Raw genomic sequence first — 23739 nt, 5'->3', positions numbered from 1 at the left:
CTTTATTGTGTCAATCACTCAATCCCAGTTTGAATTTTTACAGGATTCTAAATGGCCTTTATTTTATCTCTTTTTTATATATATACAGTGGGGGAAAAAAAGTATTTGGTCTGTTTCCCATAGACTTTCTATTGTTTTTTGGCCAAATACTTTTTTCCCCACTGTATAATTAAACAAACAAAAACAATAATAAATAATGAAGAAAAAGAACTCTACATAGTACAGCATCAAAGCTAACTTTTTTCATTTACACTCACCATTCTGGCAGGAGTTTCATTCAAGGTTTTTCAGAACACCTCTAATAACTTCAAAATAGGGAAAAGTGAGGAAATGTCGGTCTATGCCTGTTCTAAAATACAACATTTCTGGACAGAGGTCAGATTGAAAATCAAAGCAGGTATTAGGAGCACAAGGAAACAACAACTAGGAAAAATTAAAAGAGCCAAGCAATATCTCTTCTGGGTTCTCTGAATAACAGCGTTAAAACAGAGAAACAGAATCTGAAAAGGGATGAAATTGCCAAAAACTAAAGACTGGAGTGACACAATCAGCATGTCTCACAAAAACAATAATAAAGAAGAGACAAAGCTTAAACTTATAAATGGATGTACTTCAAATAAGCAGTAGCAGACTTTTATGTATGTACACGTATGTGCATATTCACATGTAGATATACATAATGTGCATCTATGTATGTACAGGTACAGCATGTGCACACAAGTGAGACATTTTTGTGTTTTTCTGTCGTTTGTTTAAAGTGTGTATTGAGTTCCTCATCTGCATGCTTTGAGTTAACTCCTCTAACATGTCGCCGTGGCAACCGGTTGCAGGCCCCGCAAAAAACATCTGTTTCCTTTTTGTTTTCAATCGTCTAATTGCATCCATCTCGAACCTGCAATAGGGCGGCAGAATTATGCAACAAAAACATTCCTTAAACATATATATTCAACATTTAGAGGTATTTAAGGCGAGACACTGCAGGTGAATCGGGAAAAATGTATATTTACAGATATCAATTTGAAACTTTTGCTGTCGATCACTGACATAAATGTGAGGATAAAATACATTGCAAGTTTTCTGTCATTTTCATATAAGAACAAGGTGTTTTATGCCTAAAAATGCCCCAAATTTCCCATCTTTTCGGCGACAAAATCTGAATAATGGACAGAGCTACATTCAAATGTATGGTTTCATTTTATTGATGAATGAGTTGCCAAGACTTTTTCAGAGGGGATTTTGGATTTCTTGTTTAGTTTTAAAATAAGCTTTTTTTTAGTGGAAAATTTTGTAAAAATTTAATTTTCGCCTCATTTTTTGACATTCAAAAGGGATTAGATAATAAAAAATCCCTCAGAAAAAATCTTCCAAATATTGTTCAGTCCAAGGCTGGAAGGTTTTAAGTCTTTAGGTCCGACTGACGTGGACATAGTGTCACCACAATGACAGAAAAATGTGTTTTGAGAAAAAGGCCCTTGAAATTGTGTTCTCCCATATAAGTCTATGGGGGAACATTGAATCAGCGCAACATTTAAACATGTCATTGTGAAGATTAGGTATATTTTCTGTTTCCGGGTGAAAGCTTGTATGTTCAGAGACCAATTTGGCCCAAAACCTGAAAACTGAAAAAATTGAGTTTTCCCCTTAAATAACAAAATAGTAATAGAAACTTTATTGTCCTTGTGAGAATTTGCAGTGGCTGAAAACATACATGAGACAAGCTTAGATTGAGTCACATAAAAACCTGACCTCGTGTTACATTTTTGAAATGTTTTCTGCTCAGACCAGTATATTTTGAAGATGAACTGACCTCTAAACTGTTGACCTTGGGCAAGAACAATCACGCCTGATGATGAATGTGACCTCTGTGCTTCACGTGTGGTTGTTCAGATTGTAATTTGGATTTTAAAGCTATTTCTCTTTTTTTTTTACTCAGGAATATCAAACTGGCATCAACGTGGCTTTGACGATAAGGATGTGCCCAAACCCAAACCCAACTTCTCTGTGCCATAACCTTCCTTCCTCCACTCCTGCGTGCTCCCACCTCATCCTGCTATGGGCCCCCTCCCTCTCATCCCGGACCTCCTCTCTCTCCGCTCCCCTGCTAAGTTCGCAAAGTCCCAATTTTCAGCTAATGTCGAGGTCGCCCCTGCCGGCTCAGAGGGCGTAGTACGACATAATGGCTGCGGGATTGTAAATATTGGTTTTTAGAGAGACACAATTGGAGGGCGCGCGGGGAGAAAGAGGAGGGAGAAATTTCCATATAGCGGCGCTATCGAAAAGGGGCCCGGGCGCGCGGCAGAATAGATTTTCCATTCCGGTGTGTCACATTAGATTTTCGGAGGTGCACAGTGGCAGGTACACGTCATTAGTAACACTTTAACGCCGTAATGAAGCTTTTTATTTACCCGCCTCTCCTCTCATGAATGAATAAGGAGCACGGGAACCCAACTGCGTGAAGCCGTGAGCGGCGGGCGGGCAGGCAGGCAGGCAGGCGAGTGAGGCAGGGGAGAGGGGAGAGGGGAGAGGGGTGGAGGAAGTGCCCAGGGGAATGCTGAGGAGGCTTAAATGATCATTACGGGACACACATATGCATCAATGAACAAAAGGCCAAATACATACGCACGGGGCCCGAGAGCCACCTCTGCTCCCCTCGGGTCCCCCGGGGTCCTGATCTGACACTCTATTTACACACACTAACACACTCCGCTCCTTCCTTTCTACTCCGCTGACAGGTACTTAAGCGCGACATTAGGCCCGCAGCGCCCGTGCTCCAAACTGTCCATTAGTGGCCGGGGCTTTACTCACCGAAAGGACCAGTGGGAGCGATCGAAGCGGCAGAGGTGTGCGGCGACTTCTGGGTGATCAGTGAGGAGGAGCACGATCTGAACAGGAGGAATTCATGTGTTTGGCTCAACGACCAGGGCTGAAACGACTAATCGATTAATTGACGACTAATCGATTATTGAAATAGTCGACAACTATTTTAATAATCGATGAATTGTTTTCTGGTTCACACAGACTAAAATGACATCAAAAATGTAGTATTTTTGATGAAAACCTACTTTGATTTTATATTTAGGGTCTGTAGTGTTTTGTATATTGTAAATTTCATTAATAGAGCCTTCAAAAAACATTTCCCTTTAGTTTAGTCCATCAACACCACTTAAGCGCCACTTATAATGTGATAAATGTGATAAAAAAAATTGAAAAAACAAAATTTCCCTACAGCACAGCCAAGCGATTAATCGATTAATCGTAAAAAATGATAGATTAATCGAATACAAAACAATCGTTAGTTGCAGCCCTATCAACGACAATCAGGGCCCATCAGACAGACAGGGTGATCTCAGAGGGAGATACTATGAGCATCTCACAGCCTCTTAGGGAGAAGGCAGCAGAGTCTCGATCCATGACAGGTCCGACTGACCGAAGCACAGTTTTGATTCTCCGTAAAGTGTTTTGCATGTGGTAACGGGACTTCATTTCAATGATGGCGTCTCGGATTCATGCAGCACCTTGCCACATGTAACATTGTGCGTTTCTTTTGCTTCTTTTGAGTAATCTTTGAATCTTCATCGGTGGCTGTTCAGCGGCGAAAAATCCCCCCTGTCCCCAAGAAGCTCCGTCGACACTTTCCTCACTTCTCACATCTCTTGCTAAGTTGAATCTTTTTTAGAGTAAAAACACTTGCCATCGCTTTTTCTTCTTCATTATTGAAACAGCTGTGCAGCAAGGGGGAGCAAGAGGGGGAGGCTGGGGATAAAGATGTGTTTGACGTTATTAACAGATAGTATCAAAGTTAAAGTTAAAATGGCAATTTTTGTTGCATATGAAAAATACTTTTGCATTTTTCTGTGCAGCCTAGTAAATTCTCGCTCATTGAACCTTGAACCCTTGGACTTCACTATTGGCCATATTTTCCCCATACAGTTTTGTTCATTTCATTATGTGATAAACTTCTTCATTTTCTAGCTATAAAAAAGAATCTTGAATATATATATATATTTTGCCTCTTTAACCGAGCACATTTTCTCCAGTTTGGCTTTACCCAAAAACGACAAAAGAGCGACAAAGAAAAGCAATGAAAAAAAAGTTACTGTCGCTTTTGTAGGTCTTAGCTTTCAAATGAGGCATTACACTGCAGCTCTCCATTCAGGAAGCTTTAATATTTGGCTAAAGCCGAACTGGAGGAAAGGCGGGGCTTAGGTGTTAATATAGAAAATGCTTTAAGAGATGAGCTCTCCGATTCAGTGAACACAACCGTAATGGACTATACGCCGCAGCCTAAAACACTCTCCCATCACGCCCGTGAAAATGCCAGCCATATCAAGACGAGAAAAAGGTCTCCTAACCAGCAGCCCCTGACCACGTGCCTCTCCTCTTCCCCTCAGGCCGCGCTCACTCGTCACCAAACCGCCATCAAAAACCCGCCGGACGCTGATCCCTCTTTGGCCAGTGGTTTTTCCAGCCTTTGTGACACAGGTGGCTGAGCGTGTCCTTTCTCTTCTCTGCTCCCGGGACCGTCCTGAGAGGTGGAGAGGAGGGCCAGTGGAGCGGAGAGTCCTGGGACGTCCCCCGGCGCTGGTCAGCTGCCCCCCCCCCCCACCCTTTCCTCCGAGCCCCTCCGTGTCACCCCTCGTCCTCGCTGTTCATTTCCCTTTCATCTTGAGTGTGAAATCGGCGCCGGTGCCGCGCTGACCCCGGCATTAGGAGGTCAACTATTGAAATCTGATGTGCGACTCGCCGGCAACAGATAGAGCCGGGGAGGAGGAGGAGGAGGAGGAGGAGGAGGAGGAGGAGGGACGAAGGCACCGGAGGGAAAGTTTAAAGTTTATAAAGGAAATTAGCAACTGACATCGTTTACAATTGATGACAGTGTCTCAGTGAATATCGTTTACTTTAGATCGTAAGATTCTGGATTCAAGGCCTATAACATCCACTCAATATCCACTTCCCATCACGTTTTGTACTCGATTTGAAAACTGCATTATTACGTAGTTTGTCATGCATTGGTAAACACTTTTTTACACTTTACTTCCATTGTTTACCTTTTATAAGCACCCACAGATCCGGATGTGACCCCATTTCTGTTGAGAGGAGGCAAAAGTTGTTGATATTGGAAAAGGGTTTGGATATTGACAGTATTCTGACAATATTCAAATCCAGGTTCTTTTTGCCCGTGCATATGACTGAAAATATTTTATCCACACTCTTGCCTTTTACTGTAATTGATTCATTTCATGTTGATGTCCAGAGGAGAAGGAGCGACAAAACAGAGGTTAGGTAACTTTGTGTGAACGAGCAAGTAAAAATAGTGCTCAAGACAGAAATAGTGCTCAAGACAGAGCGAAATAGTGCTCAAGACAGAGCGAGTCAAAACAAGACTTAAAAATAGTGCTCAAGACAGAGCGAAATAGTGCTCAAGACAGAGCGAGTCAAAACAAGACTTAAAAATAGTGCTCAAGACAAAGCGAAATAGTGCTCAAGACAAAGCGAGTCAAAACAAGACTTAAAAATAGTGCTCAAGACAGAGCGAAATAGTGCTCAAGACAAAGCGAGTCAAAACAAGACTTAAAAATAGTGCTCAAGACAGAGCGAAATAGTGCTCAAGACAGAGCGAGTCAAAACAAGACTTAAAAATAGTGCTCAAGACAAAGCGAAATAGTGCTCAAGACAAAGCGAGTCAAAACAAGACTTAAAAATAGTGCTCAAGACAGAGCGAAATAGTGCTCAAGACAAAGCGAGTCAAAACAAGACTTAAAAATAGTGCTCAAGACAGAGCGAAATAGTGCTCAAGACAGAGCGAGTCAAAACAAGACTTAAAAATAGTGCTCAAGACAAAGCGAAATAGTGCTCAAGACAAAGCGAGTCAAAACAAGACTTAAAAATAGTGCTCAAGACAAAGCGAAATAGTGCTCAAGACAGAGTGAAATAGTGCTCAAGACAGAGCGAGTCAAAACAAGACTTAAAAATAGTGCTCAAGACAGAGCGAGTCAAAACAAGACTTAAAAATAGTGCTCAAGACAGAGCGAATCTAAACAAGACTTAAAAATGCATATGACTGAAAGTATTTTATCTACACTCTTGCATCTTACTGTAATTGATTAATTCTATGTTGATGTTTTATTGATTGTATTTGTTTTCTTATATTTATGCAACTGTGAAGCACTTTGAATTGCCATGTGTATGAATTGTGCTCTACAAATAAACTTGCCTCGCCTTGCCTTGGATATTGATTTATAGTTTCTAAACATACTCATGATGTGAGCAACAAACGCCTGATAAATGATTAACAAATACTGGAAGGCTTTTTTACGTTTTGGAATAATACATATGAATAACATTACACTTTACCACATTATAGTGAGTTATGGCGAAATGGGGAAATGATTATAAAATGCGGCACATTATTACAAAATTACATTTCCAAAAAATGGTTACAAATAAAATAAAAAAAAGTCGCTGTGTTTCTTGTTGGATGCTATGTTACTTTTGGCAAATAATACATTCGGTCATGGATTTGATCAATCACACATTTCTGCAACTAAAACAAAAAGCAAAAGTCGGTTGAGATACTTTTGTTCTCTTATAACCATTGAATTAAAAAACAAAACAAAAAAAAAGACAGAATTGACTTTCAAAAAACAGAAAGCCCCGATGAAGGTTTTAATGTCCTCCCCTGAAAATGAAAAGATGTAGCTTTGTGTTGATTATTAAAAACTAAAGAATAAATAGTTGTTGCCAAAATGAACAATGGACAATTTGCAAGATCAACCCTTATATCAGATTCAACGATTGTGTGTTTTCGTCGTCCAATCTGTCACATGGACTAAAAATGACCGATAGTAATAAACCTGAAATGAACCTTTCATCCAGAGCCTGCTTGGCCTGTGACAAACATAGAGCAAACTTTATATGCATTGTGGTTCAAAGTGGGTCGGACCCCTCTCTATCTCCCAGCCCTTCAGAAAGCCGCACACACACACACACACCATCTGAAGAAAAGTCGGAGAAGTTTTGGCTCTTGTCTCCTGGTTCCCATCGGCTACACTTTGATCGTGGGCTCAGCGGCAGACCGGCCCTCGCAGCAACGCCCACAATCAGGTGTTCTGCTCCCGTCTGCCCCTGCCCGCACCTCCGCTAGAGTTCAGAATACGCCCAAACTTTGGATCTGCCGCACAAACATCTTTTATTCAAAGGCTGTCTGTAATCACAAATAAATAGACGTTCTGGCGATGAGCGCGAGGCAGAAAGGAGAGAGAGAGGGGCCTATCTCCGGAGCAGATAACGCCGATCTGATCCCGCCGATAACAGAGTAATTTGGCTTTTAGAGATAGCTGCGGGGGCCCGGGCTGAGCGCCGCTGATTTGCTCTGTGTATGGGAGGTTGTTTTTTTTATTTTTTTTTTACACATTTTTATCTCTCCTGTTGAAGAGCTTTTCATCTCACACGATTCTCCCCCTTTTTTATGTCTTTCCCCCTGAAGGTGAGATCACAAACCCACTGAAGGCACAGGAGCATGTTTTAAAGCGATGGACAAAATACAAATATTTGAAAATGTATTTCATGCTAATTATGTTAGGTTTCATGGCCCTGGCACAGTACTGAGGCGCAGCCTGGATGCCTTAATTTGTATAGAAATTGTAATCATTTGTTCATTTCAAGGTGAAAATTGCATTTTTTAATTTAAATTGTATCCTGCGTGATAGGCTATTATCTATAAAAATGGTGTGTGTGTGTATAGCGGTCCGTGGCCCTGCGTCACGCCTGTTTAGAGCCTCTTGTGCAGAGGGGCTGAGCTATATGAGCTCCTGACTGACTGCACACAGCAGCCTGACTCACAGCCTCATCTCCATTCTCTTATTAATATTAATTAGTTTGAGACCAGCGCAGACTATCAATGAAAATGGCACTGGCGTTTTATCTACCCATCTCATTTTCTCCTCTTAGACTATCACTTGACTGCGACATTGTTTTCCCTTTATGCGTATTGTGAAAGTCTCTTCAAACATCACTGAGAATGTAATGGATTTATTTCCAAATATAACATGAAATGAGTGTGTACCTAAAATAGATCATGTTTGATATATGTTCTATATATGTTCTACACTTATCACTGACTGGTGCAGAAATGGGCTCTATCCTGGTCGAGGCAGACGAAGAATTAGGGCTGGGTGACTTTGAAAAAAAAAAAAAAAATCACGATTTCCCCCCCCCCCCATATTGATCGATGTCGATTTTTGATTCGATTTTATTTTTACATAATAAATTAAATACCTCTTGCTGATTCATAAAATTAGATACATCTTTTATTTAAACTTCAGCTCAAGCAAAAACAAATGCTTTCCCCCAGTTTCATTGAACACACAAAAGTCTTCCATTGTCTCGTCCAAACTATTGTGTTCTGTTTGTGCCAAAGAAATGGCTGTAAACCTGTCGATTATAAAGCCCTGTGACGATTATTGACATTATTGACCAAAGTACAGATTCCGATTTCGATTAAATTTCGATTCATTGCTCAGCCCTACTAAGAATATGCAAAAAGACAAACAACTTAAGGGGAGACACTACAGGCAAAACTCAATTTTTTCAATTTTCAGGTTTTGGGCCAAATTTGTCTCTGAACATATAAACTTTCACCCGGAAACATAAAATATGACTAATCTTCACAATAACATGTTTAAATATTGCGCTGATTCAATGTTCCCCCATAGACTTATATGGGACAATGCAATTTCAAGGGCCTTTTTCTCAAAACACATTTTTATTTAATCCCTAGCCCCATTTATTGAGTTTTGAATGTGAAAAAATGAGGCGAAAATTTCATTTTTTTACAAATTTTTCCACTAAAAAACAGCTTATTTTAAAACTAAACAAGAAATCCAAAATCCCCTCTGAGAAAGTCTTGGCAATTCATTTATCAATAAAATGAAACCATAAATTTGAATGTAGCTCTATCCATTATTCAGATTTCGTCGCCGAAAAGATGGGAAATTTGGGGCATTTTTAGGCATAAAACACCTTGTTCTTATATGAAAAGATAAAATGACAGAAAACTTGCAATGTATTTTTTTCTCACATTTATGCCAGTGATCGACAGCAAAAGTTTCAAATTGATATCTGTAAATATACATTTTTTTCCCTATTCACCTGCAGTGTCTCGCCGTAAAAACAATGCATCATTTACATTATGTGTAATTGACATCCAGAGAGGTGTGTGCCAGTCACAAGCCTGGTTAAATGGAGAACACCTCCATCTGCAGCCACAGTTTGGATGGAGAAGATTTGCAGTCATGATCTGGTCTGGGACTTAAACTGTCGTTGATAGATGTTGATAGATAGTGATCTTCATTTTATAACACATTACATCAGCATTAGACTGTTTATACAAAGTGTGACTCCATCAAACGTACAGTTCTTAAAAGGCTTTTTCTGATATAAACTATGTCATTAACATATTGCCGTTTCTCCGCACTTAAAGACACATTGCGTTACATGATGGACTCTACTGTTCCCAACACAAACCATGCTCCTAATGACCACAGAACATGCTACTTTTGCAGCTGGCAATCAAAGAATGGATTTGGACGAGGACCTAAAAGCTCATATTTGCTTTTAGTCAACATCTCCATGGAGACGAGCTGGAGACGGGGACGCTCCCAGAAAAGTTACAGTCAGGTCTTAGGAGAGGTGAGCCGCTCACAGCAAACATACATGTTTTTTAGAAGGTACTTTCCATTAATACAAATATCTGTCATAAAATAAATACATGCATTTATTGTGTGTAACGTTACGCTGTGCAGCTTTAAATAATACTGTATGAATAACAAGTGTCATTTTACAGCTATTTTTATCTACTCACTGCAGGTGAATAGGTTTTTTTTTTTTTTTACAGATATCAATTTTAATCTTTAGCTGTCGATCACTGCCATAAATGTGAGAAAAAACTACATTGCAAGTTTTCTGTCATTTTATCTTTTCATATAAGAACAAGGTGTTTTATGCCTAAAAATGCCCCAAATTTCCCATCTTTTTCGGTGACAAAATCTGAATATTGGATAGAGCTACATTCAAATTTGTTGTTTCATTTTATTGATAAACGAGTTGTTTTGGATTTCTTGTTTAGTTTTAAAATAAGCTGTTTTTTAGTGGAAAAATGTGCAAATTTTTTATTTTTGCCTCATTTTTTGACATTCAAAACTCAATAAATGGGGCTTAAGGGATTAAATAATAAAAAATCCCTCTGAAAAAATCTTCCAAATATTGTTCAGTCCGAGGCTGGAAAATGTGAAGTCTTTAGGTCCGACTGACGTGGACATAGTGTCGCCACAATGACAGAAAAATGTGTGTTTTGAGAAAAAGGCTCTTGAAATTGTGTTCTCCCATATAAGTCTATGGGGGAACATTGAATCAGTGCAATATTTAAACATGTTATTGTGAAGATTAGGCATATTTTTGGTTTCCGGGTGAAAGTTTATATGTTCAGAGACCAATTTGACCCAAAACCTGAAAACTGAAAAAATGTAGTTTTGCCTGTAGTGTCTCCCCTTATCTGCAGAAGTTAAATAACAGCACATTTAAACATAAGATTTGCACAACTCTTTTTTACTCATTCATATATATGTTTTAGGTTATTATACCTATTGGACCTACAGTATTTGTGGTGGCTACAGGATGCTGTTATCACACACTGTGTATTGTTCAGGCTGTTATAGTATACCTTTAACACAACCTTTAACAATGTCTCATTATGCCCGAACGCAACACGACTCAAAATGAATAGAGCGTCTCTATCAATAATCCCAATATGTGAACTTATTGTAATGGAGTTGTGACAAACCCTCATTGCTTTTCCCCCCTTCGCCGCCGCAGACGATCTATCAATAATTCCTCCGAGGGCCAAGCATGAAATCGGAAATACCCCAAATGTTCTGAAAATAAGATTTGCTGCCTATGCAAAGCAGCTGGGAGCAGATCTGCTGCGCCGCAAGCTGTGCCCCAGTGTCTGTGGCAGTGACGAGCACAAAGCGGGGCTCAGGTACACGCCGTATGCTGGCATAATTACAGGATTTGCGGGATTATTATACTGTAAGTGCTTTCAGTGAGACAGCTGGGAGCTTTTTACTCCCTGTGACACATAATCTCGAAGAATAAAAAACCCAGACCCCCAGAGCATCGCTTAATCATTTCTTAGCATACCTGCACACGGCTCGCAACTCGCCCCAAAGACGACAGCTTTACAGAATTAGAATATCATTATCATATCTGCCACAAATCACTCCCGAGAGTTATTTGAGTGCACTTTTGAAATACGAAACAGTTTGGGTTATTAACTCGCAGTAGTAAGTATCGTAAGTATTCCCTAAAATAACAGCATGAACTTACATCATTTTGACTTATTGACTGACTTTATTGCAGATGAATAAATTGTTTATACTACTACTATTACTACTAAAAGGTTAAGGGGAGACACTACAGGCAAAACTCAATTTTTTCAGTTTTCAGGTTTTGGGCCAAATTGGTCTCTGAACATACAAGCTTTCACCCGGAAACAAAAAATATGCCTAATCTTCACAATAACATGTTCAAATATTGCGCTGATTCAATGTTCCCCCATAGACTTATATGGGAGAATGCAATTTCAAGGGCCTTTTTCTCAAAACACATGTTTCTGTCATTGTGGCGACACTATGTCCACGTCAGTCGGACCTAAAGACTTCACATTTTCCAGCCTTGGACTGAACAATATTTGGAAGATATTTTCTGAGGGATTTTTTATTATCTAATCTCTTAAGCCCCATTTATTGAGTTTTGAATGTCAAAAAATGAGGCGAAAATTATTTTTTTTCCACTAAAAAACAGCTGATTTTAAAACTAAACAAAATATCCAAAATCCCCTCTGAAAAAGTCTTGGTAACTCATTCATCAATCCAATGAAACCATACATTTGAATGTAGCTCTATCCATTATTCAGATTTCGTCGCCGAAAAGATGGGAAATTTGGGGGCGTTTTTAGGCATAAAACACCTTGTTCTTGTATGAAAAGATAAAATGACAGAAAACTCGCAATGTATTTTTTCCTCACATTCATGCCAGTGATCGACAGCAAAAGTTTCAAATTGATATCTGTAAATATACATTTTTCCCCCCATTCACCTGCAGCGTCTCGCCTTCAAAATGTGCCGTTTTAATGATTTGAACCCTTTCCGGTGGACTTTCTCCCCGGCTCCTCATCTGTCCCCGACCTCCTTTCCCCCCTCTCTGCTTGTAAATGTGATCAGAATCGGCACGGCTATACCATATTTCCACAGCTTATTTTCCCCACGCTGCTCGGACTATGCCCATGCACCGAGGCTGAGGCTGTGACTTCTCTATCTGTCGCTCCTGCTGCCTCCCTGTGCTCGAGATAGGACCTTTTGCTGAAGACTCCTGGTCGCTACACTCGGGAGGCTTTCCACATTTCCATTTCTCTGTGATCTAAACAAACCCATTACCTCCAGTCTGCAGCCCCCTCGGCCACCAGAACCCTAAGGACACAGCCCGGGAGCGCTAAAGAAGCGTGGAGGAGAGGCACCTTCAATGGCCTCTGTGTTTGCGTCCGAATAGTCAAATAGCGCACACTCGCCCGGGCCCCCTTCACTTATCTAAGGCGCTGCAGAGGGGTGACTGTTTATCCCTATACCTCTGTAGTCAATCAATTAGGGGATCAAAGCGGGAGATGAGGCAAGTGTCACAAAGCTCTCCCACACATAGAGACGCGAAAGAGGGGCACCTGAATGACAGCGGGCCGAAGGGGGGGAGACGGAGCGAGCGGAGGGGGACAGCCGTGGCACAAGGAGAGCCTGATCCCGGACAAGCAGAACTGCACATGAGTGTATGAGGCCTGACACTGAGCCTCGGAACAATGGGCCAGTGCAGAGGAGTTCCCACGCACACAAACTTACATCATGTGACGGGATCGCGCAGTTAACTTTGAAAGATTGAGTATGAGTAAGAGTTACTTCATCTTGCAAAAAAAGTTGTGGACGAGCGTTTGCATCAGCAGCTCTCGTCAACAATGGCAATACAATTAGATGCTGATGATGGTGTGACTGTTGCTTTAAAGTCGGGTCTGTTTTTGGCCACGTCACAGGCACAACATGTTCAAATTTCTTGTGATCCACTTGTCATTGTTGTCGACACTGAATCATTGTAGTTACTGTTCTCTCATTGCATATGTTCAGAGAGATTTGTCTTCAAAGAATGATTCAATGAAACTGGGCAGAACTTATAGACCGAGGCTTCAGATAAATGGAAAACATTAGTCTGACTCAAACCTGATACAAGTGTATTCATCATTCATTTCGCTCTAAAATAGGGCTGGGCGATATGGACTAAAAGTCATATCCCGATATGTAGTAGTAGTAGTTTAGTAGTAGTAGTAGTTTATTTGGTCAGTTCATTCCTTTAAACGTAAATACATTTCCAATTCTTTGTGGACAACACGACCGAAAGGGTTTAGGCTGAAGTGAAAACTTATAACGCCTAACCCAGTTTACAGACTTCCACGAGAGAAAAACCAAACACAAACATTAATAATGAACAGTATCAAGTGTTAAACAGAAGAGAAATAAGCATGTATCTGGAGTTTTTTCTTACTTTATTCATCCTAAGCTTATATATTCTTGAATTTTAGCAGCTTTAAACAACTTCTTGAAAGTTTTGACTGTTTGGGACTGTTTTAACTGATCTTCCAGGTCGTTCCACAGATTAACACCTCTTACAGAAATACATCCACTCTTTTTTTTCTTTTTAGCTTTTGCTTTTTTGAAAATAGCAGTTCCTCGGAGGTTGTACTGACTTTTCCTGTGTTCAAAAAGCTCCTGGATGGGAGGAGGATATATTTAGGTTGACTATCTGTATACAATATATATCCGATGTAGTTTTATTGAAAACTCACCATAAAATGTAAACATAAACACTGTATAACAAAGCTCCGTAAGGTGTACATTTAAATAAAAAAAATATCTCTAATAATAATAGCCTATAAAATAAGTATTACACGGCAAATTTGAACTATATCGATATATGCAATATGGTCTAATTCCATGTCTCATCTAAAAAATGTAGCGATATATCTTAAAGTGATAGTCTGTAAGTTTGCAAAGTGAGGAGATAGAGTGAAATGTGAAGGTGAAACCCCTCCCCTCTTAAAACAGAAACCCCTTCTCCGTTTTGCAAAATGAGGAGAGCAGGAACAGAATTTTCAAAAGTAAACTATCAAGCTCCGCCCCCAGGAAAAGCCCGTCTCATTGGTCAGTGCGGGAGGATGCTAGACTCTGATGACTTGCTGAGATCCGGGAAGGAGGGACCTTACAAAAAATGCTATATTTGTGTTATTGCTTACTTCACATCAAAATGCAAGAGCAGGAGGACGATTTTCACATTTTATTAAATTTGTAAAACATTCAAGCTTCCAGACTATCACTTTAAATATCGATGTATCGCCCAGCCCTGCTCTGAAACGTAAACTGTCTCGTTGTACCACGTTTATTTTCCCACCACAGCTGTGCACCAGTGCAGCTGCTAAACCCACCCCACAGTATCTGAAAAAACAGAGCAAAACAGCAAAAGTTACAAATACTATAGGGCACGGCTGGAATTTGTACTTCAGAGTAGGGATGGGCGATACCACATTTTTTGGAATCGATACGATACCGATACTTTTGGGGTCTTTTTTGTCGATACCGATACTGGTCATTTCATATGGGTGAATGTATTTCAATTACTATACATTTCTAAAACTGGCTATTTTATATAATTAACTGGTCAATTAAAATTATATTACTTTAAGGGGAGACACTACAGGCAAAACTCAATTTTTTCAGTTTTCAGGTTTTGGGCCAAATTGGTCTCTGAACATATAAGCTTTCACCCGGAAACAGAAAATATGACTAATCTTCACAATAACATGTTTAAATATTGCGCTGATTCAATGTTCCCCCATAGACTTATATGGGAGAATGCAATTTCAAGGGCCTTTTTCTCAAAACACATTTTTCTGTCATTGTGGCGACACTATGTCCACGTCAGTCGGACATAAAGACTTGACATTTTCCAGCCTTGAACTGAACAAGGGAGGGATTTTTTATTATCTAATCCCTAAGCCCCATTTATTGAGTTTTGAATGTCAAAAAATAAGGCGAAAATTACATTTTTACAAATTTTTCCACTAAAAAACAGCTTATTTAAACAAGAAATCCAAAATCCCCTCTGAGAAAGTCTTGGCAACTCATTTATCAATAAAATCAAACCATAAATTTGAATGTAGCTCTATCCATTATTCAGATTTCGTCGCCGAAAATATGGGAAATTTGGGGCATTTTTAGGCATAAAACACCTTGTTCTTATATGAAAAGATAAAATGACAGAAAACTTATGTATTTTTTTCTCACATTTATGCCAGTGATCGACAGCAAAAGTTATCTGGGAGCGCCCTTTCTCCTATTCTCACTGAGGATTTCAAAATGAAACAGTGATTTTATGAAATAAGGTGAACATGACCTAACTGTTTATTTTACAGGGAAACCATCATGGTCACAACCTTTTCTCCCGTGGAAAAGCTTAAAAATCTGCTCAATGACCGCAGGACTGAGTATAGATCTTTTCTTGGTACAACTTCACAGTCAAATCTGTTAAAGGACACTGAATGATCACCTCTGTTTGCCATGATTGCCTCGTTTTAATATTTTACTGCACCTTCAAAATTCCCCACTGTCCATGAACTCACCCGGGACATATCTGCCATACCTCCTGTGTAGCATGTGACTCAGTGGATGCCTCCATATATCTCCTGTCACCCCGCCACATCGACACCATACCAGGGGGCTTTGCAGGACTATGTTCCTACCCCCCCCCCCCCCTCCCCATGCAGGCCCTCACAGCCCTGGCGTATCGGGGCTGGAGCGTCGGAGGGGTCAGCTGGTCCAATGAATGACTTCCTCCAGCTGCAGCCCTGTCATGTCGAGCACTCATCACTCCTTAATCACATCACATATGGAGAACACACGCGCGCTCTGCTAATGCTACGCTAATGCTGCGCTAATGCAACCAGACGCTCGTAAAGTTTGCACCTTTTAACCACCGTTTATCATTAGCGGAGCTGATTCCGACACGGACAGGACGGAGGGCGACGTGAACAGTGACCTGCTGCGTTTGTTATATTGAATTATTTAGTATTTCGCAGGTTTATAGCGGCGAGGCGGATTGCTATTTGTTAGCTATGATGACAGACGGAGCTACCATTGGCGAGCTATGTGAGATTAAAGTGTGTGTGCTTCATTACAATATTCAAATCGTTTCAACAACCTAAATTAAAGAGATCGTACATTTTAGCTTCTTTAATGACTGAAGCAAAATGAAAAATAACAGTTTGTTTAAAAATGCCGCTCTCTCCAGTTACATCTTCTGAAGATAATATATAAACGATTGAAAAAATGTCACCTGCTCTACTTTCTGAACCTAGCCCTTTCAATGATATCTCGACGCTGTTGTTGTTGTTGTTGTTATGTTTTTCACTTATTTTCTTTTGAGCAGGGGCGGACTGGCCATATGTCCATTCTGGAAGAGCGCAGAAGGGCCACCGGCTCTAGGGCCACCGGTCCCAAACCAAATCTAAAAGCTAAAAAGAAAAGCATCAAAATAGCGAGAAAAAGAGGATGAAAACAAAACAAAAATGTGCTGGAAAAGCGACAAAAAAGTGACAAAAAATGTGATGAAAAGGCAACGAAAACGTGAGAAAAACACAAACAAATGATAGAAAAAATTATGAAAAAAACCCCAATTAAAATATGACAAAAATGTGGCGACGTGACGAAAAGTTTCCATCACTTTTGTTGGTCTTAGCTTTCAAATGAGGCGTTACATTGTTGATCTCCAGTCGAGAAGCTTTTAGATTTGGGTAAAGCCCAGTATAAAAAAAGCATGAATCTAAAAGGAATTCCGTGGAGTATGGTGCACCACAAGGTTCAATTTTGGGGCCATTATTATTTATTATTTATATTAATGATTTTGCTTCTGTTTGTACGACCGCCTTTCCAGTTCTTTTTGCTGATGATGCCAATCAAACAAATAATAATAAAAAGTCGACCTGGGGAAAATGCACTCGTTAATGTTAAGAGGTTAAAATATGTATTTGTGGAAGTCACAAATACGCTAATTTGGGCCAGGCTGGTCAGAGTCCAGGGCTGTTTTTCAGTCCCAGTCCGGCCCTGCTTTTGAGTACAGGCTCTCAAAGACAAAACCATCCAGGAGTTTTTTCATTAGAGGCAATCGACTCATTGTGTGACTTCAAATCATAACAACGCCGCCCAAGAAGTGACTTCCTGTTTCGAACCAGCGCGCCAAAATAAAAGCACCATCTCATTCATTGGTTCAGCAGTTCATTAGTTCAACTTTCTTTCTGCCAAACTATTGACCGACAAAACACTTAAAATGTGTGTACTTAATTATATTCTTGTAAGACGAGACGAGCTGTGTGCTTTTATTTTGGCGCGCTGGATCGAAACAGGAAGTCATGATTTGAAGTTTTGGACAGAGTCAGCTACTATGGACCCTTTTTACAGAGCATGATGCTAGTCAATCATAATCAGCTACAAAATCTTTTTTAAAAATGCATATATGTGTGACCAGACCGTGACTTTCTCAGAGGCCGTCACACTTCACAACTCCATCCACGGACCAAAACAAAGACCCAGCCTTTTTTTGTTTTGTTTTTAATCTTTAATTGATAACAGTTACGCCAGTGTTACAGTAAACACACCAACAGGCTGAAGGTAGTAAATACCAATACAAGTTTCCCACTACTTCTAATACTTCATACAGCAGAATAAATTATACCATGGGAATATACACACATGCCGAACGGAAAGGCAAAAAGCACAGGTGTCAGAAGGCAACTAAAAAAAACCCAACAGGTTAACATTGAGAACAGGAGGCGGGGGAGGACTTTCAGTGGCTTAAATATCCAAATGTCTATTGTCGTGTTAGAAATGAGGAGTCACACTAAGTCTAAAATCCTTTGTATTTAAAATATACACAGGTGAGGCGTCACTTTCTCCCACGTTTCCGTTTGGTCCACGGCTGTATAGCGGTGCATCTCGCGCCAGAGCGATTGCGAGATAGGTCCTTTTTGTCCATCGCTCTGGCAACACTGGTCCCAAAATCCTCCTCTGTGGAAACTTATCGTGAGCATCCAGCCACGTTTTTAAAATATACAGTGGTCCTTGCGTCCAGGAGGCTGTCTTTTCCGTTAAGTCTCTCTTTTGTACAATTTTATAGCAACAATGAATGAATACTTTGACTAGTTTTTTTTACAAAATGATCCATTCTTCTTAACTTGGGCCCGAAACCAAAACAGTTTGAAAAATGAATGGAAAAATACAAGAAAAGTAAGTCAAAAATAAGGTAATAAGACATCTACTTTCAGAAATCTTTGCTCACCGTCCACTCATCATGGTTTAAAAAAAAAAGAAAAAAAAAAGACACATACTTTTTTATAGAAAAAGCTGCTCCACCTACTGTACAATTTCCACAAAATAGCCCCAATCTTTGGAAAGTTAACTACAAGTGCTACACAAATGTCTCGACTATTATGTTTTTCTTATTGTACATCGCTGTGAATGACGAGGATTAGCGGGGCGTCGGGTTCAAACCGGAGGTGCCGGGGTCCGCGGTGGACCCGATTAAGTGAAATTTTATAGTGTATGGGAATGCTGCAGCGTGTGCACTTCTTAAATCTGGTAATGTTAAGAGTTCAGGAATGTCTATATGTTGGTAAACTATTTCCGTGTAATAGAGATATACGCTGGAATCCCAGATTGTGTGGTCTATACAATCCATTACTGAGGACTTTCTTCCATTGTCAACACTCCTCAGTAAACAGAAATATCATTGAAAACTAGAGATCTGGTCTTATTCATGCACACATTCATTAATCAGTACCTAATTCTATGCACTTTCAGGTTTCAAAGCGGATATTGAGGTATTAATGTCAAACACGATTTTTACCGATGTTGAGCTCAATTGCATTATTTAGTTTTATGACCTTGATAATGTGTCAAGGACTTGTGCACAGTATATGTGTGCATGTAGACAATCTTCTTACAGCACAATATGGCTGTGGAATGCGTTGGAAGCAGTAGAGTTCAATTAAAAGTGCATGTACACAATAAGAAAACCGGCCTCCTACTGGTGGCTTATAATGGAGAGGGTCACTGTCAATTAGCTCGTACATTACATTTGGGCGATTTAATCTTCTTTACACAGTTTAATACAAACGCAATTCCCAGTATTCCCGGGATTTGGGATCAGGGAGAGGACGGAGCTCGGCCCTCTTTGGCATGGTGCACATTTCCCAAACAAAATACGCAATTTTTTTCTCCCAATCCTTTTGCAAAATAATGCCATTCTTCCCTAAGGACCGCGGCTAAGGATGGGATGGAGGTTAGCAAGGGGTAAAAAAAAAAGAAAAGAAAAAGCTATCGTCGGGCCAATAACATTGCTTCAATTCCCAACAGGATCTTTCCAGCCAGACTTCCCACCGAGTGGCCAAGTTCTTTAGGAATGTCAGGACAAATGTTGTAAGTGAGAAGGTCAAATCGTTCACAGGAGCTCGGGGGAACGGGCTGGAGAAGAGCAGCTTGAAAAACAATCTTTTTTTTTTTTTTTTTTTTTTGCCCAATTCAAACACGCATCACACACTCTCTATTGGTCCCATCCATTCAGTATTTTTACACATCGACTAAAGAGTGAAAAGAGATACAAATGTGAATCAAGGAACAACGGAAATCACCATAATCATATACCAGCAATTTTTAACAATATCAAAAAGGAAATGAGAAGGTGGCTTTGTTAGTTACTATCAACAGCAAAGTACATGTCATCAGTGGCTCAGTGCGGGACCGCAGCCTGTAGTCGTCCAAAAGTGACCAACCAAGTTTGTGTGCGCTTCAGCAATTCAGTTCGGGGCAAGTAGACAGACAAATGTGCCCAAAAGTTGCTGACATTTCCAGTGGTCGTGAGAAATGTATGTCTTCCCGGTTCCTGGAAACGAGTCAGCGCTGAAGCCGAAGCCTTTGATGTAGCTTCGTGTTAGCTGGCGATGGTGTTAGTGTTAATGTTTAGTAGGCCTGCCCGGTCTCCACTTGCAGCAAGCCCAGCACGGCCGAGTGGTCTCCCAGCTTCATCCTCCTCTGAGTGGACAGACTCACATTCTTAGCCAGGTAGTCGACGGCAGCTGGAGAAGAAAAGAAAAAGTAGGGTCAGTGCATAAATTCACCAAATGAGAGACTACTGGAATTTTCGCTGCTCCTTCACGTCAAAAGGAGCCAGCTGAGGTGGCTCGGGCATCTGTTTTGGATGCCTCCTGGTCGCCTCCCACGGGAGGTGTTCCAGGCATGTCCTAGTGGGACAAGGCCTCGTGGAAGACCCAGGACACGCTGGTGGGACTATGTCTCCAAGCTGGCCTGGTGTCGCCTCGGGGTCCCCCCAGAACAGCTGGAGGAAGTGTGTGTGGATCGGGAAGTCTGGGCATCTCTGCTGAGACTGCTGCCCCCGCGACCCGGCCCCGGATAAAGCGGAAGAAAATGGATGGATGGAATTTTCACTAAAGGACGCTAGCGCCCCGCTGGTCAATCACTGCTTTCCGAAAGCATTACTGCGCCTCGGCTTCACCCGTTAAAATGTGTTCAAGCCCTGAACTCAACTCACATGCTCGATCCAAAAACCAAAAACCAATGAGCAATGCTTGAAGGGACTGAGAAAGCGCTAACCACAGCCTGACGGAACGGTAGGAGCTAACCGAATGCTAATCCGATGCCGCCACATCTCTGAATCCTTGCACTTCTAAATTCTCCTTTGCTGTGACGATGAAAGCTGTTCCCTTTGGCTCTTTGAAGAATCTAGCAGACTTTAGACTAAAAATGGACAGGGAACATTAAGCAACTAACGTCATAAAGCCAAATAGTTCGTCAGCTGAAAGAAGTTGCTTTAAACGGGACTCACACCGGATGCCCTCGCTGACCATGTGACTCGGCTTGTGATTGACACGCCCATAGAGCGGCGCTTCCACAACAGGTCTAAATGTGTTGATTCCACCGCTTGCATCACTCGCATGCGCACGCGCTGACAGACAGGTAGCAGATTTCTCCCGACATATGCCCCATTCATTCCCCCGTCATTCCCCCGATTAAGGCTGAAATAAGTTGTGGCAGTAGAGAGTAGCAGACAAAGCCCCTCCCCCTCCGTCCGTTGTCTGAGGTTGGCACGGCGGTGGCACGGCGCTGTCACTCACGCAGGTCGCCGTGTGCTCCGGGACGTGCCAGTCTTCATTACACTTGGCATCTCCGATTTCATGCCCCCCCCGCGCGCCGCCACATGGACCGTCACTTTCCGGCGGCAGACGGCAGCTCTCTTCCCCTTCTCCCCTTCATTTATTACACATCCACTGTGCTCAATCAGCGTCTCAATTAACCTCACTTCAGATCGCATCCGCGCGCCCATCACTTTCCCCGCGAGGATGACAAAACGTGACACACGCACACACACACACACACGCGCGTATAAAGGCTACGTGTGGAAAGCAGACTTGCGGATGTAGCGGCAGCCGTGTGGGAACAGTCTCCGGATCTACATGCGGAGTTCAGACACCTAGCAAGACTGATTAACCAGCAAACGGAATTTCTATCTTAGTCAAACTCCTGAAGTGTCTGGCTCAAGAACAACAACAAGCTAGCACCCTCAGCCCGATCCACTCGCCAAGAGTCTTTGCCTCAGGACACGGCCACAACTTTGAGCACATGTGTTCGGCGACTTCGCAGTAGTAGCAGTATATTTAGGAATAGTAATGCCATATGTGAGCTGTTGATGTTGACGGCAGGAGTGGAGAGGGACTGCGGCCGTTTAGACGAGGCAAAAACGAAGCAAATTCCCGCCCTCTCTTCGACGGGTGAATCCCTGCTCGCGTAAAGCCAAACAAATGTGCGGCGCGGCCTTCTCGTTGGTCAAAGTGTGCTTCCTCTTACCTCCCCATGAACGGCCCTGACAGCATCAGTCAATTATGCTAATCTAATAAAGGCCCTCCTTTTCCTGCCCCGCGGCTGTATGTGTGTGTCTGTGAACAGAGACAGAGGTGGGACAGAGGACACTGCAGCGCCTCCGGGTGTCTCCCCTCCTTTGAAGTGTCCCCTCTCCACGTCCCGGGCCGAGGGGAGCGGGGTGTGACCGCTCCTCTCTCAGAAACACAGAGCTGGAGCCAATAGCAGGCTTTTTTTCTTAAATTTTTATCAAGAGCACGTGTCTCTCCTCCACTAGCGCAGAGGGCAAAGGGCAAGGGGCACTTCCTCAAAGTTGGGCATCACTTGTAAAGGCTTCTTGATCATCTATCTGTGCGCTATTATGCAGTTGCGTTCTTCTTGCACACTTCAGCTTAGAACTGCAGCCGTGATTTCGAAAAAAAAAAAAAGAAAAAGTACAATTCTGAATCCCACTCACTCTGTCCGTACTGGCTGTACTGGTATCCGGCGGCGACAGGGTCCACGCTGTAGCTGGTGGCGCTGTATGTGGGGGGGCAGTAGGACTGGGACGAGGCCAGGCTGTCCACACTCTTGATGGTGTCCGAGCGCTGGCTGCAGCTGGCGGAGATGGGGTTGGAGCTCTCCAGGCTGCTGTGGAGCGGCGAGATGGAGAAGTCGTGCTGGCTCTGGGACGGCACCGCGCTGGGGTTGCTCAGGATGCTCATCACCTGCAGCGGGACGGGAGAAGAGAGAGGTTAGCTGTGTCTTTGGATCCGAGAGAAAGATCTACTATGTCTACACCACATACTACTGCTTTACATCAAACTGCAGTTCAGTTCTTCATTTAGACTTGATGCTTACAGACCATACAGACAGAGACTTGGATTTCTATCTCCTAATGTGTACATTTAAAATAAAGGAAATTAAAAAATTGGTGTGTAATTGATTGTTGTGTATTGTATGTGTATTCATATTTTTAAATAATGCATCAACTTCTGTTTTAGGAAGGCAATCTCTCGCCCATTAACTGTTGTCTTCTTTATCCCCATTTGTTTGCACATTTCTGCGCGACATTTGTCCGGTCAGCTCGGAGCATGCTCAGTGCAGACCACTCGACCCTGCTCTCCTGGGGCAGTGGGGGAACTGTGGGTGTTACATTTGGAAAATTGAGGATCAAAGCCCCTACTGAGTTATGGGAAAGTACTTTTTCACTGCAAATATAGCACCCATCCCAGCGCTTCACGGTGCAGATGCCAATAGAAATGCGCCATTTCAACTTCGAAATAGGGAAACTTCCACATCGCCTTTTTTTTTTTTTTTTTTTTTCATAAGTGCAGGGGGAAGGAAGGGAGGATGGCACAAGGACAGTGCAGGCAGTGAAGGGTGACGAGGTTAAAAAAAGGAGAATTTGAACAAGAGAGACTGTTTCCATTAGCCGCCGGTGCCAGTAAGTGCTCTGCTCTGGGAAAGAGGGGTCCCATGGTGATAATAGACTCACCATTGGTGCCAGACAGCCCCCCGTCCCAGAAACCCCGAGGCCTGAGCCGCAGCCTACAGCACAACAAGCACCGAGGGAGTCCCTAATCCTGCGCCCCTAGCCTACCCATCTCATGAATAGTAATGGGGTTGGAACGGGTAAATGATCCTCTCAGATCCACACACAAAGTCCAGCCCGGGCAAACCCAAC

General features: G+C 41.9%; 1 protein-coding gene across 4 annotated transcripts in view; it reads right to left on the bottom strand.

The window, feature by feature from the left end:
• Nucleotides 1-19077: 19077 nt before the first annotated feature.
• Nucleotides 19078-23739, bottom strand: part of pax7a (paired box 7a) — a 58934-nt gene continuing 54272 nt past the window's right edge. For all 4 annotated transcript variants that reach the window (XM_079578300.1, XM_079578302.1, XM_079578301.1 and 1 more), the window contains 2 exons: nt 22531-22780; nt 19078-20275 (listed from right to left, as the gene is read on the bottom strand). In XM_079578300.1, coding sequence (XP_079434426.1) covers nt 20160-20275; nt 22531-22780 — 366 coding nt within the window. In that variant the 3' untranslated portion in view covers nt 19078-20159. The remainder of the gene's footprint in view (nt 20276-22530; nt 22781-23739) is intronic.

This window comes from Gobius niger, assembly GCF_951799975.1.
Source record: "Gobius niger genome assembly, chromosome: 20".
Lineage (NCBI taxonomy): Eukaryota > Metazoa > Chordata > Actinopteri > Gobiiformes > Gobiidae > Gobius > Gobius niger.
Note: the sequence above shows the minus strand (reverse complement) of the source record. Positions and strands in the feature narration are given on the sequence as shown.